Raw genomic sequence first — 12,433 nt, 5'->3', positions numbered from 1 at the left:
TTTTGTCTGGTCTACTAAACTTTCTCACTTTCCACTGTTACACCTCCATAATTTATTAACTGGCATTCAAACCTCATTCACATCCTTGGAGGTGTCACATAATCACAGGAATCTTTACTTATGTAATCATTAATAGCAATGGGCGCACCCAGGGAGGGGGGGGGCTTGGCCCCCCTCAAAAGAAAAAGGAAAAAGCCTAGAAAAATTTCCAAAAATCTTTTCCTAATTAAAATTCTTATTTTTCTTTTTTTTTGTTGTGCCATGGCTTCTATATTTACCCTACTTATGAATTAGCGGTCACATAAGGTGGGAATACCCTTTGGCTCTCGGGTATATCACGGCCGTTGTGAACGCAAGGCGAACGAAATATTGCTTGGGTGATATTTTGTTTGTCCGAGCCGGGGCAGAGATCACAGGTATCATGTATCGGCAATCACTGCAGATGCTCAATCATAGGTCGTATGCAATGCGTAGTGTGTATTCTCAACTCTCTCCCCACAAGATTAAATCTTGAGTACTCGGAGCCCCCTCCAAGATTAAATCCTGAGTGCGCCACTGATTAATAGTACAGGTTATGCAAAGCTTCTTGACCTTTGCCCACTGACTTTTAATAAGCTTTCTGGTTTATTAATGTGATTTTAAAAAAATGAACATTCTAATATTCGAATTGAATATTCCGAAGAGGCTGAAAATTTTCATTATGGTTCTAGACTAAATTAAATTCAGAAATATTAATTAGCACCGATATTTTTGCTTTATGCGTCTTAGAGCGTGTCGTTTGTTTACAGAAGGGTTTATCCAAGCAAATTGCGGGCATTGCTGTTTATGAAAAAATAAATTAATTTGCATTGAATTTCTGGACAAACTTTCTTTCTTTATATCATAAAATAAAGCAAACTTGAAAACTGGAACTAAATGAATCCATTCAGAAAAGTTTTATATAAAAATTGAATCTCACTAAATAACTCATGCTGTAATACAAGTATGATCAAATGTTACATAAAATGTATAGAAATAGAAAACATTCTATGTTTTCTGCTTGCTAAAGATATTGTACTGTAACATAACGTGTAATGCACCACGTTTTCTCGATATACACTTATATATCTCGACCTATATGCTTATAACGGCTGGCCGGGAAATGGCGACCAGCGAAGACGACGGGAAGGTGATAGAAGTAGTTAGGAGTCAAGTCTTTGAAGTTGGGCCAAGATATGTGAATTTAGCATATATTGGAGAAGGTGCTTATGGAATGGTTGTGTGAGTAAAAATATAATCACCATTTGTTTCTTCACGTACAGTTATTTTAGAGCAATCAAAAGCATGAAGTTGAGTCTAATATACCAGCTTTCATATAAATGTTCTTTCATACATATATGTATATGAAGACAAAAAGTAGTTTTTTGTCTTCCTTTCCTGAAGAAAATAATTCATCAAGTTGCTTTATCTTGATTTTCATTATTGATAATGAGTCTTCAGATTTCACGGAGTAATATCAAAGATAATAATTGAGGTAATTTATATTACCTTGATGTTTGGAGAAATCCCTGGATTACATTTCTTAACGGCCAAAGGAAGACGTCGAGGCGATTAATATGCAAATATCGAATATATATTGAATATATAAAAATGTAATTCATAGAGGATTTTTTAAGTAGTAAATTATTATTACCGCTGTTCATTTTTCAGGTATGTATAAATTACTCCCAATTTGTATAAAATATTCGTTCATGGTATTGAGGAATGCAGTTTGATCTTTGGATATTTTGAGATATCAGTATGTTTGGTATTTACTTGATATAAGTGTTGTTTTACAAATAGAAAACTGCATATTAAAATATTTTATATGTTATGTTAGGTGATTTTTTTAAATATTTTATTTTTATTAAAAATAACTTGGAAATTTTCTATTATTCTTGAATTTTTTAAAATAAGTGGGAAACAACTGTAATATCCTACTTAGAAAAAATTTCTTGCTGTTGATATACATAAGAGGAAAGCTGTGTATATAAACTAGAAAATTAGCCAACAAGCTGAAATACTAGAGAATTCGTTACCTATCCTTTTCTCACTTTCTCTATACATCATGTTGATTAAATGGATTTTCTCAGAATCAATAATTTTCACACACCAATGATTTTGTTATTTTTTATTTTAAGAAAGTAGCCTTTTTATTTATTATTTGCATGTGCAAAGTATTATATTACATTTTAAGATGCAAATTTTTATTTTAATACTATACTTGATATGGGTGTTATATTTATGCATGAGATTTTAATCTTAAAACAGGACACATTAGATCAGTCAAAGAATACTACAGTAAATGTCTTACTAAGCATTTGATAGCAAACACATTATTATTTATGTAATCATGCAGGATTATCATCATCATCACATTCCTGCCATATACCTTCAAGGGGTGTAGAGGATATGACAGTACTACATGAAAAATTTACATCATTATTAACTTCCTATCTACAATTTTCCTCTAAATCGGTCTGTTACTTGTCAAGACTCCAACATTATCAGATCTTATATTTCTATCTTCTAAGGCACTTTTTGCTGTATCAATTCACCTATATATTGGTCTTCCTCTGGATTGTTTTCTTACCAACCTGGAAGAGAATACTTGTTTTAGTAATCTTTCCTCTCCCATTCTGTTTAAGTGACCATACCATCTGAGATTAGCTCTGCTAACACATTCCTGGATGCTCACAAGTTCAAGTTCTTTCATAATTGAGAGAGGACTTGAAAGTATTGTTAAAGGTAGCGAAAGAAAAGAGTGACAGAGTTAGAATGGTGAGTCTGTTGCCTCGGTATGACAGAGAGGAGTTTAGAAGGAGGACCATAATCGCAAATGACATTATGAGAAGGTTATGCAGACGGTGTGGTGTGGAATGAGTTTGATGGGCGAAAGGATTTGTACAAGATAGATGGCCTGCATTTGAATGGATTTGGCGTACGGAGACTGGAAAAAGTGTTGCTGAATTAAGTGAAAATGGATGTGCAGAACCAGGGAAACTAGAACTACCAAGGAGGGGGGGGGGGTGGATATGCAGACATCAGTGAGACAGTTGAGTGTAAGAATGTATATAATGTACCCGAGCCAGTACTAAGGACAAAAAATGGGAATGGGATATTTAGAATAACGCATCAAGATAGGGGTGGGACAAAGGGATCACTGCATTTCATGTATACTAATACCAGGAGTATTAGGAACAAGAAGGAAGAATTTTTTGCCTTGATTGGCTCTTCCTGGCCACGGGTTATTGGCATTAGTGAAACATGGCTGACGGAAGATGATATAGTTACTGGGATAGAATGTGTAGGTTATAGTGTGTTTAGGAGGGACAGAGAGAATAAAATGGGGAGGGGTGTTATTGATGATAGCTGATGAACTGCAGCCAAGGAGAATTGAAGTGATATCACAGGATAGTGAAAAGAGCTCATTTGAGGCTATTTGGTGTGAGATTGAGAGACTGGCAGAATAAAATATGCAGTTGGGTGCTGCTATAGACCAGGTGATGGAATAGATGGTGGAGATAGTATGCATAAACAAATTGATGGAAGGAGGGTAATTATTATGGGAGATTTCAGCTATGGTAACATTGATTAAGGAGGAGAGGACACATGTGAGGAAGGAAATGGATTTTATTCAATTATTAAGGGATAACTATCTGAGACAGCATGTAATTGAAGATACTAGGGGTGTGAGAGTCCATGACCTGGTAATAGCTTCTCAGAATTTGACTGTAATGAATATGACCATGTTGCCACCTATTGGTGAGAGTGGGAGGTGGCTAAAGGTGTGGAATTTTTGATTAAGACAGGGTATATATGGAATTACCGTGCTGGCAAGTATGAAAAGCTTAGGAGATTGCTTGGATCAGTGCCATGGCATGTACAACTGCAAGGGATGGATGTCGATAGAGCATGGGAAGTGGTCGAGGAGCATTTACAGGAGGTTATGGTTGATTGTATACTTGGGGTCCAAATAGTAAAACAAGTAGGGGTTAAATGGATGAATAATACCATTAAGCTTGAGCTGCAAAAAAGAAAGAACTGTGGAGGAAATTTAAAGAAAGGGGTGATCTGCAGGCACACGAACGGTATAAAGTGCAGGCCAGAAGGGTAACAAGTGTGGTAAAAAAAAGCAAAAGTGGATTATTAAAGGAAACTAGCTATGCAAGCTAAAGAGAATCCCAAACAGTTCTTTCAATATGCCGCAAGCAAGAAAAAAAACTGTACACGGCAAAATGGTTTTAAGGAATGACGATGGTAAGGAGGTCACTGAATCAGTCGATATAGTGGAGTTACTGAGCGAGCACTTTGCAAAAGTATATCATCCAGGTGGTGACATTGAAAAAAGGAAGCAACCATTAGTTTATATGGGAATTGTGATGAATGAAGTGGAGGTGAATAGTCTATTACAGAACTTTAATGTGAATATATTATTCACATTAATAATATGGGATTGGATGGTATACCGGCATGGGTCTTGCGTGAAGCGGCTAAGGAATTATCAGTATCCTTGACCATGTTGTTTAATCTGAATCTCAGGTCTAGTTTAGTCCCGAAGGTGTGGAAAGAGGGGAAAATAGTTTCACTTCATAAAGCAGGATCGAAGACTACGGTTGCATATTACCGACCGATCAGCATATCAGGCGTCATTGTCAAGGTCTTGGAGAAAGTAGTCAAGGGAAAAATACAGGAATGGATTCATGAAAATGAGATACTGTACGGGAGACAGAATGGCTTTGTGAAGGGTAGACCATGCCTCAGTAACTTGCTCAAGTTTTATAACAAGGTGATGGCTGAACTGGATAAGAGTAATGGGTTTAGAGTGATACTGCTGGACCTGGCAAAGGCATATGACAGGATACCACATGGAATTCTAATCCGTAAACTACAATATATGGGAATGGATATAGGGTTGGTGAGATGGATAGGTGGGTGGTTGATGGAGAGATATCAAAGAGTAGTTTATTCAGGAGTAGAGTCCAAAAGAAGGTCTGTGACTAGTGGTGTGCCGTTGGGTTCTGTTCTTGGATCACTGCTGTTTAATCTGTTCATTAACGATATAAGGAAGGATCTAAGAGGAACAGTTCATTTGTTCGCTAATGATGCAAAGTTGGGTAGGGCGATAGTGAATGCAGAAGATGTCAAAATCTTGCAGGATAACTTGGATAGATTGGAGTTCTGGGCTAAGGAGAATGGATGTCAATTTAATGTGACAAAATGTAAGGTTATGCATTTTGGGGTGAAAAGATTAGAAGCAGTATACCACACTGGTGCAACTGTACTCCAGGAGATTGATGATGCCAGGGACTTGTGAGTGTTGGTGGATAGGGAGATGAAGTTCAGGGAGCACATTGCAAAAGTAGCTAAATCAGCTCGTCAACTGACTTGGTTGTTGAAGAATACCTTGATGAGCAGAGACAAACAAGTTATTGTACCTCTGTACTGAGCCTTGATAAGGCCTCATCTTGACTACTGTGCCCAGATTTGGTCACCTAGGTTCTTTCTTGATGGGGAGGTGGTGGAAAGGATGCAGAGGCGAGTGACTAAGATGATAGCGGGTCTATGGAATGAACCATATGAAAACAGGTTGAAGATTTGTGGGTTGCAGAAATTGGTTGATAGGTAGAAGAGGGGAGATATGATTGAGACATTCAGATTGCTAAAAGGTTTTTCTATAGGATTAATTCAGAGGATATTTTTGAGATCAGGACTGGTGGTGGGAGAACTAGGGGACACCTATGGAAGCTGGGCAAGAGTGTGGTTAGCAGGCGTGTTAGAGCTGGGTTCATTACTTTTAGAGTGGTAAATGAGTGGAATAAGCTGCCAGAGTCTGTTGTGGGTGCTATAACAGTGAGCAAGTTCAAGGCAAGGTATGATAGATACTGCGAGAATGTCGTATAGTTGTGTGGACATGATGTTTAGGGCTTCCCTCGATGAGTCTCACTCCCTGGAGTCACCTGTAATAATAATATCCTCATTTTTAATATGATATTGCCATTGATGTCATCTGTTCACACTCCTCATCTTTCTCAGGATTCTCATATCTGCAGTCTCTAGTCTTTGGTCAATTGTTTTATTTCTAACCCAGCTCTCAGATCCATAAGTTAAAACTGGTTTGAGCCCTGTCTTGTATACAGCTAATTTAGTGTTCTGACTAATTTCTCTCTCATTCCATATGAATTTATTCAATTGACTTCCTACCATGCCAGCTTTGTTGATTCTGTCGTCTATTTCCATATTTAATTTACCATCTTCACTAAAAATTGTGCCTAAGTAGCTGAAACGTTTTACTTGTTCTATAGGTTCTCTATTCATAATGCAGTTGACATTTTCAAATCTTTTGCCTATTTTGATTGTCTTTGTCTTGTTATTGCTGACCTTCTTACCATATCTGTTGTAATAGTTATTCAGTTTAGTCAGGGAATCCTGCAGACTTGTAGTAGATTTATTTAGAAGTATAACGTTGTCCACATAAAGCAAAGAGCTGACATTAACATCTCCAATTTTGATATCAGGTTTAATACCACTTTCCTTCATAATGTGATCCATATAGATAATAAATAACAGAGGGGATAATGTATATCCTTGTCTAACACCAGATTTAACATCAAACCATCTTTCTGTACTTCAATTCTAACTGCTGACTCACAACTGAAATAAAGCCTAAGTATTGCTTGACACCGTATAACTGTAGCGTTTTGAATAGCTTCTCTCTTGGCACCTTGTCATATGTCCTTTCCAGATCTGCAAAACTTTCCATTCTCTCCTCATCCATTTCACCTGTTGAAGCCATCTTAATCTGCAAGCTGATTTCATCAAAAATCTGTAAAACGTTTGCATCGTGGCCTGGTATGCTCCAGGTTTCTGCTCCACATAAACAATAAGTTTAATGATTATCATGTATATTTCTATTTTAACTCTGCTTGACAGAATTTTGGAAGATAATAAATGATGTGGTGTATGATAAGAACAATTGGAGGTATGTATTTTCGTGGGTATTTTTGTACTAATTTTATTTTCTTGAGTGATCAATGTTCGAAGATATTTGAAGGAAGTGAAATTTTTAAATTTCAAGTTTACCATTGGTAAATTTGAAATTTAAACTTGGTAATGATCTCTTTACCAATGGTAAAGAGGTCATTTTCCCTTGATGTTTGTTTGTTTCTATGTACTTTTAAATTCAGTTTTAACCTAGTTTATTTATAATCCTAGTTTTTCAGCAGAAGTTTTCTGTTTTCTAAATGTTTTTCTAATATCTTCAACATTTTCTCCAACTAGGAATATATTGTTTGCATATTCTAATTATACTGTTCTGCTTGCGCTTTCTTTTAGTTTCTTGAATACATTTTTCTTATTCTGTTAACCAATACCATACTTAATCTGATAGTGGTGTAAATTTTGATAAGATTTGATATATTCTGGTTCATTTAATATCTTTGAAAGGCTTACTGTATGAATGCCATCATCATCATCAAATTCCTGATATATATTGACCTGTTTATAAAGTTTACTTTTGAATTCAAAATAGCCAGAGTTTACACAGTGAGATAGTGGAGAGAACATTTTATTTGAAATCTTGTTCTTTAAAATATGGAGAACTTCTTGTGTCGGAATGGTGGTAAACAGTGCTACCACATCAAAGCTCCCCATGATGTCAGAAGATTCGAGTTTTAAGTCCTTGATTTTAGAGAGAAAATCTGTTGAGTTTTTAATATAAGAATTCGATTTTCCCGCATAAGCTTTTAACGATGATGCCAGATATTTAGATAACCTGTAGGTGGGTGAGTCAATGCTGTCTACTATAGGTCTCAGTGGATAGTTTTCTTTATGTACCTTAGGGAGACCATATGGCCTTGGAATGAGTGGGTGTAAAGAACGGATGGAAAGCCGTGTATTTCATGAAATTTCTGTGGTCTTTTGTAGGAGATTATTGGTTCTATTGTGTATTTCTCTTGTTGGATCCCTCTCAATTTCCGAATAACTATCTGATTCTAACAATGTTAAGATTTTTTCTCGGTAGTCTATTTTATCTAGAACTACAGTTGCATTACACTTATCAGCTTTTAAAATGACGATGTCCTTATTAATCCTTTGATTTTTAATTGCAAGTCTCTCACCAGGGGATATATTTTCAGAAGGAGATTTTGCATTGTTGATTGCAAGAATTGCTTCTATGCGAAGTAAACTCGCATCTGCAGTAGGAACTTGCGAAGCTGCTTTCTCCATCTTAGTTAAAAGTAGTTCTTTAGAAATGCATTTTGAATTCGAAGGTAAACTTTATAAATAGGTCAAAGGATTAGCTATGGGAAGCCCCTCTCTCCTATATTAGCCAACATTTTTTTCGAGGATTTTGAACAAAAGACAATCTCCTCTTTTAGTTTAAAACCAAGAATTTGGCTTAGATATGTGGACGATATATTCCTCATATGGGAGCATAGGTTTCTCAACCAACTAAACAACCTTCATCAGGATATCAAATTGACCATGGAAATTGAAGAAAATAGTCCCTCTGTTTCCTAGATGTTAAACTCACCAAGACGCCTGAATCAATAAAAGTCTCTATATTTAGAAAGCCAACACACACGGACAGATATTTGCATTTGTCCTCACATCACCATCCAGCACAAAAGTTGGGTATTATATCAACTCTTGCGAATCGTGCAAGATCTGTACTGTCAGATGAAGAAGAACTAAAAAAAGAACTACAACATCTTGCATGGACCTTTAAAAGCAATTGCTACTCTTTAAAAAGTATCAACAAACAATTATCCCACTGTCAGCATAGCAACGTAGAGACACAGGACGACTCCAAAGGTTATATCTCCTTGCCATATATCAGCACACTATCCAAAAAACTGACTAGAATCTTAAAGAAATTTAACATACAAACGTGCTTCTCGACTCTAAGATCAAGTTTCAGCAACTACAAACAATCTCTCACAACTTTCTACAATTCCCAGGTGTATACTAAGTGACATGTGAGTGCAGAAAACCTTACTATGGCCAAACGGAGAAATCTATCCTCCTACGTCTCGAGGAACGCAACAGAGACATTGCTTACAAGAGAACCAGAGCTACTGCCCTATCAGGCTATGTCCTGTTTTCAATAAACACGAACAACGAAAGCCACCAACATGAAGTAAATTGGACAACCACTTCAAACCCACACATTTGCCACGATGAGGTAGAACACAGCATTGTCGAGTCAAAAGAAATCACCTTGGACCCTCTTCATATGAACAGTAATCTCAGCTATAATTTGCCTGACTCTTTCAGCTCTACTATCAGATACTGGAGATCGCGTGGTTCCACACACACACAAGTGTACAACAATAGAACTTTAACACGGAGTATAGCTCAAGTTCACAATAACTGTAATTTACAGTTGAATGTTATAGCTTTATAATTGTATAGCTTTAGAGGTCTCAATGTTTTTTTCAGTGTCTTTTAATAGCTTTCTATGTTCTTAACGCCTGATGAAGTCAATCCCGACGAAACATGTTGCATTTTCAAATAAATCTCAATTTTTATAATTCTTGGATTTTTAGTCAGTTTATATTATTATTATTATTATTCTTGACACCTCCAAGGAGTCCGAAGACTCATCGCAGGAGGACACCTACAATTATATTAAATTATATTAAAATGAACATATCCCAACTCAAGTTAATAGTAGTAGTGATATATATATGTAGAAAGTTTTTTACCTTGGGTATAATATGTTAACGATGCCAAGCTATTTTAACCTGGTTTTACTCCATTTCCCAAGTAAGCAAACAGACAAATAAGTCAAGTTTGCGCTTGCACGTATTGCAAGTCTAGCTGACCCACAAAGTAGTGCAAGTCAAGGCAACTCGTGGTAAAGGTAGAATAAGTTCTGATCACTATTCTTAATATTTACCCTTCATGCAAAGCCAATCTCTTTGAGGAGATGTATGATGCTATGTATTAAAGGCAAGGGGCCACTACCCAGAACGGTTTCGACCTTTATTGAGGTCTCATCAGTGGGAGTCAGGCTTAGGAATATCAAGATTTAAGTAATACAGAGCTTATAAGTATTTTACCAAAACAAGTTACCATAAGGTGCTTTAATCTTATTAAATAAAAATCTCAGGATGAGAGATATATGTAGAAAGTTTTTTACCAGGGTATAATATATGTTAAAGATGCCAAGCTATTTTAACCTGGTTTTACTCCATTTCCCAAGTAAGCAAACAAACAAATAAGTCAAGTTTGCGCCTGCACGTATTGCAAGTCTAGCTGACCCACAAAGTAGTGCAAGTCAAGGCAACTCGTGGTCAAGGTAGAATAAGTTCTGATCACTATTTTTAATATTTACCCTTAATACAAAACCAGTCTCTTTGAGGAGATGTATGATGCTATGTATTAAAGGCAAGGGGGGTAGTGGCCCCTTGCTAAAATAGCTTGGTATCTTTAACACACACACACACACACACACACACACACACACACACACACACATATATATATATATATATATATATATATATATATATATATATATATATATCTCCACAAGGGGTGTACAGGATATGATAGTACTACATGAAAAATATACATCATTACTAACTTCCTATCTACAATTTTTCTCCAAATCAGTCTGTTACCTGTCAAGACTCCAACATTATCAGAGCTTATATTTCTATCTTCTAAAGCACTTATCTCACCAAAAATCGTGCCTAAATACCTGAAATGTTTTACTTGTTTTATAGGTTCTCCATTCAGAATGCAGTTGATATTTTCAACATTTCTGCCTATTTTCATTGTCTTTGTCTTTTTAATGCTGACAGTCATACCATATCTATTACAACAGTTATTCAATTTAGTCAGGGAATCTTGCAGACTTGTAATGGATTTATTTAGAAGTATAACATCATCTGCATAAAACAAAGAGCTGAGATTAACATCTCCAGTTTTGATATCAAGTTTAATACTGCTTTCCTTCATGTGATCCATATAGATAATGAATAACAGAGGTGATAATGTACATCCTTGTCTGACACCAGATTTAACATTAAACCACTTTCCTCTACTTCCTTCAATTCTAACTGCTGACTTACAACTCAAATAAAGGCTAAGTATTGCTTGATATAATGCCCCATTGACACCATATAACTGAAGCGTATTGAATAGCTTCTCTCTTGGTACCTTGTCATATGCCTTTTCTAGATCTACAGATCTTTGTTATAATCCCATGATTTCTCAACTATCTGTTGTAAAGTGAAAATCTGATCCTGACAGTCTCTATTTGGCCTGAATCCAGCTTGTTCTTCACCAAGCTTCTCTCTTTTACAATCCTTCTCAAGTATACTTGCATATATCTTACCAGGAACACTCAGTAATGAAATACCTCTGTAATTCTCGCATTCAGTTTTATTTCCCTTTTTATATATGGGTACTATGAGAGCTCTACTCCAATCATCGGGAATTCGTCCCACTGTCCAGGCATTCTTAACTGTGCAGTGCAGCCACTGTAAGAATTTTATACCACCATACTTGAGCATTTGGTCGAATATCATCTACTCCTGCTGCCTTTCCACATTTCAGGCTTTTGATGGCTTTTTTCTACTTCAAGTATGGATATATATTCCTGACCACATGCCTGGTCATTGTTTTTTACCACTGTCCTGTCATCACTGCTTGTTTCATTTCATCATATGCTTTTTCTAAAATCAACGAATAAAATATGGACCTGTTGATTATATTACAATTTGTTCTCTGGTCTTAGTGTAATCTGGTCATCTGTGGAGCTATTTCTTCAGAATCCTGCTTGATATTTACCTATATTTTCTTAAGCATGTGGGAAGATTCTTTTTAGAATAATATTAGATAAAAGTTTGTAGACTGCAGCAACTATTTCTTTATATAGTGGTGTGATTCTTTCCATTCTGAGGATATCTTATCTCTTCCTTTTTTCCATATTAAATTTAGTAATTTGTATTTCTTGAGTTGCTTTCTGTTTACTTCTCCTCAGGCTAGTAAAAGGTGTAAATATTTCTGGATGAGAGATATAATATGTTTTCTGTTCAAACGTCTCAACAAGGTTCATCACAGTTTAGGAGTTTATTCAAGTACTGTCACCACCTGTGTGAGAGTACTTTAATTTCATCCTTAGTAACTAGTGTTGGTCCATTGCTATTGTAGTTTTCATGTCTGCACCTGATTTTTTTTTTTCTGATCTCATAGGAAAATGTTTTTTGGTTCATAATCATGTATGAGGGTTGTTCGATAAGTCTGGGCAATAATGAAGAAAACAATTTTTTTGAGACAAACATTTTTTAATTTTCAACATAGTCAGAGCCGGCGCTAGGATCTTTGTCGCCCACATGCAATGTCTATCTAAGTGCCCCTGTAACGATCCGGGTGTGTGTGGTTCTTTTACGATAATAAA

The 12,433-nt window shown here is 36.0% G+C and overlaps 1 protein-coding gene across 2 annotated transcripts in view; it reads left to right on the top strand.

Moving 5' to 3' along the window:
• Positions 1 to 1,141: 1,141 nt before the first annotated feature.
• The window catches only part of LOC150104492 (mitogen-activated protein kinase 1-like), a 271,472-nt gene continuing 260,180 nt past the window's right edge, over positions 1,142 to 12,433 (top strand). For both annotated transcript variants that reach the window (XR_016548527.1, XM_090395183.1), the window contains exon 1: positions 1,142 to 1,260. Coding sequence is in view for 1 of the 2 variants with exons in the window: in XM_090395183.1 (XP_090251309.1) it covers positions 1,142 to 1,260 (119 nt within the window). In the remaining variant the exon portion in view is untranslated. The remainder of the gene's footprint in view (positions 1,261 to 12,433) is intronic.

Source organism: Typopeltis vanoorti, chromosome 7 (genome assembly GCF_054136105.1).
Source record: "Typopeltis vanoorti isolate ZY-2024b chromosome 7, IOZ_Tvanoo_1.0, whole genome shotgun sequence".
Lineage (NCBI taxonomy): Eukaryota > Metazoa > Arthropoda > Arachnida > Uropygi > Thelyphonidae > Typopeltis > Typopeltis vanoorti.
This window is presented reverse-complemented; position numbering and strand designations above follow the sequence as displayed.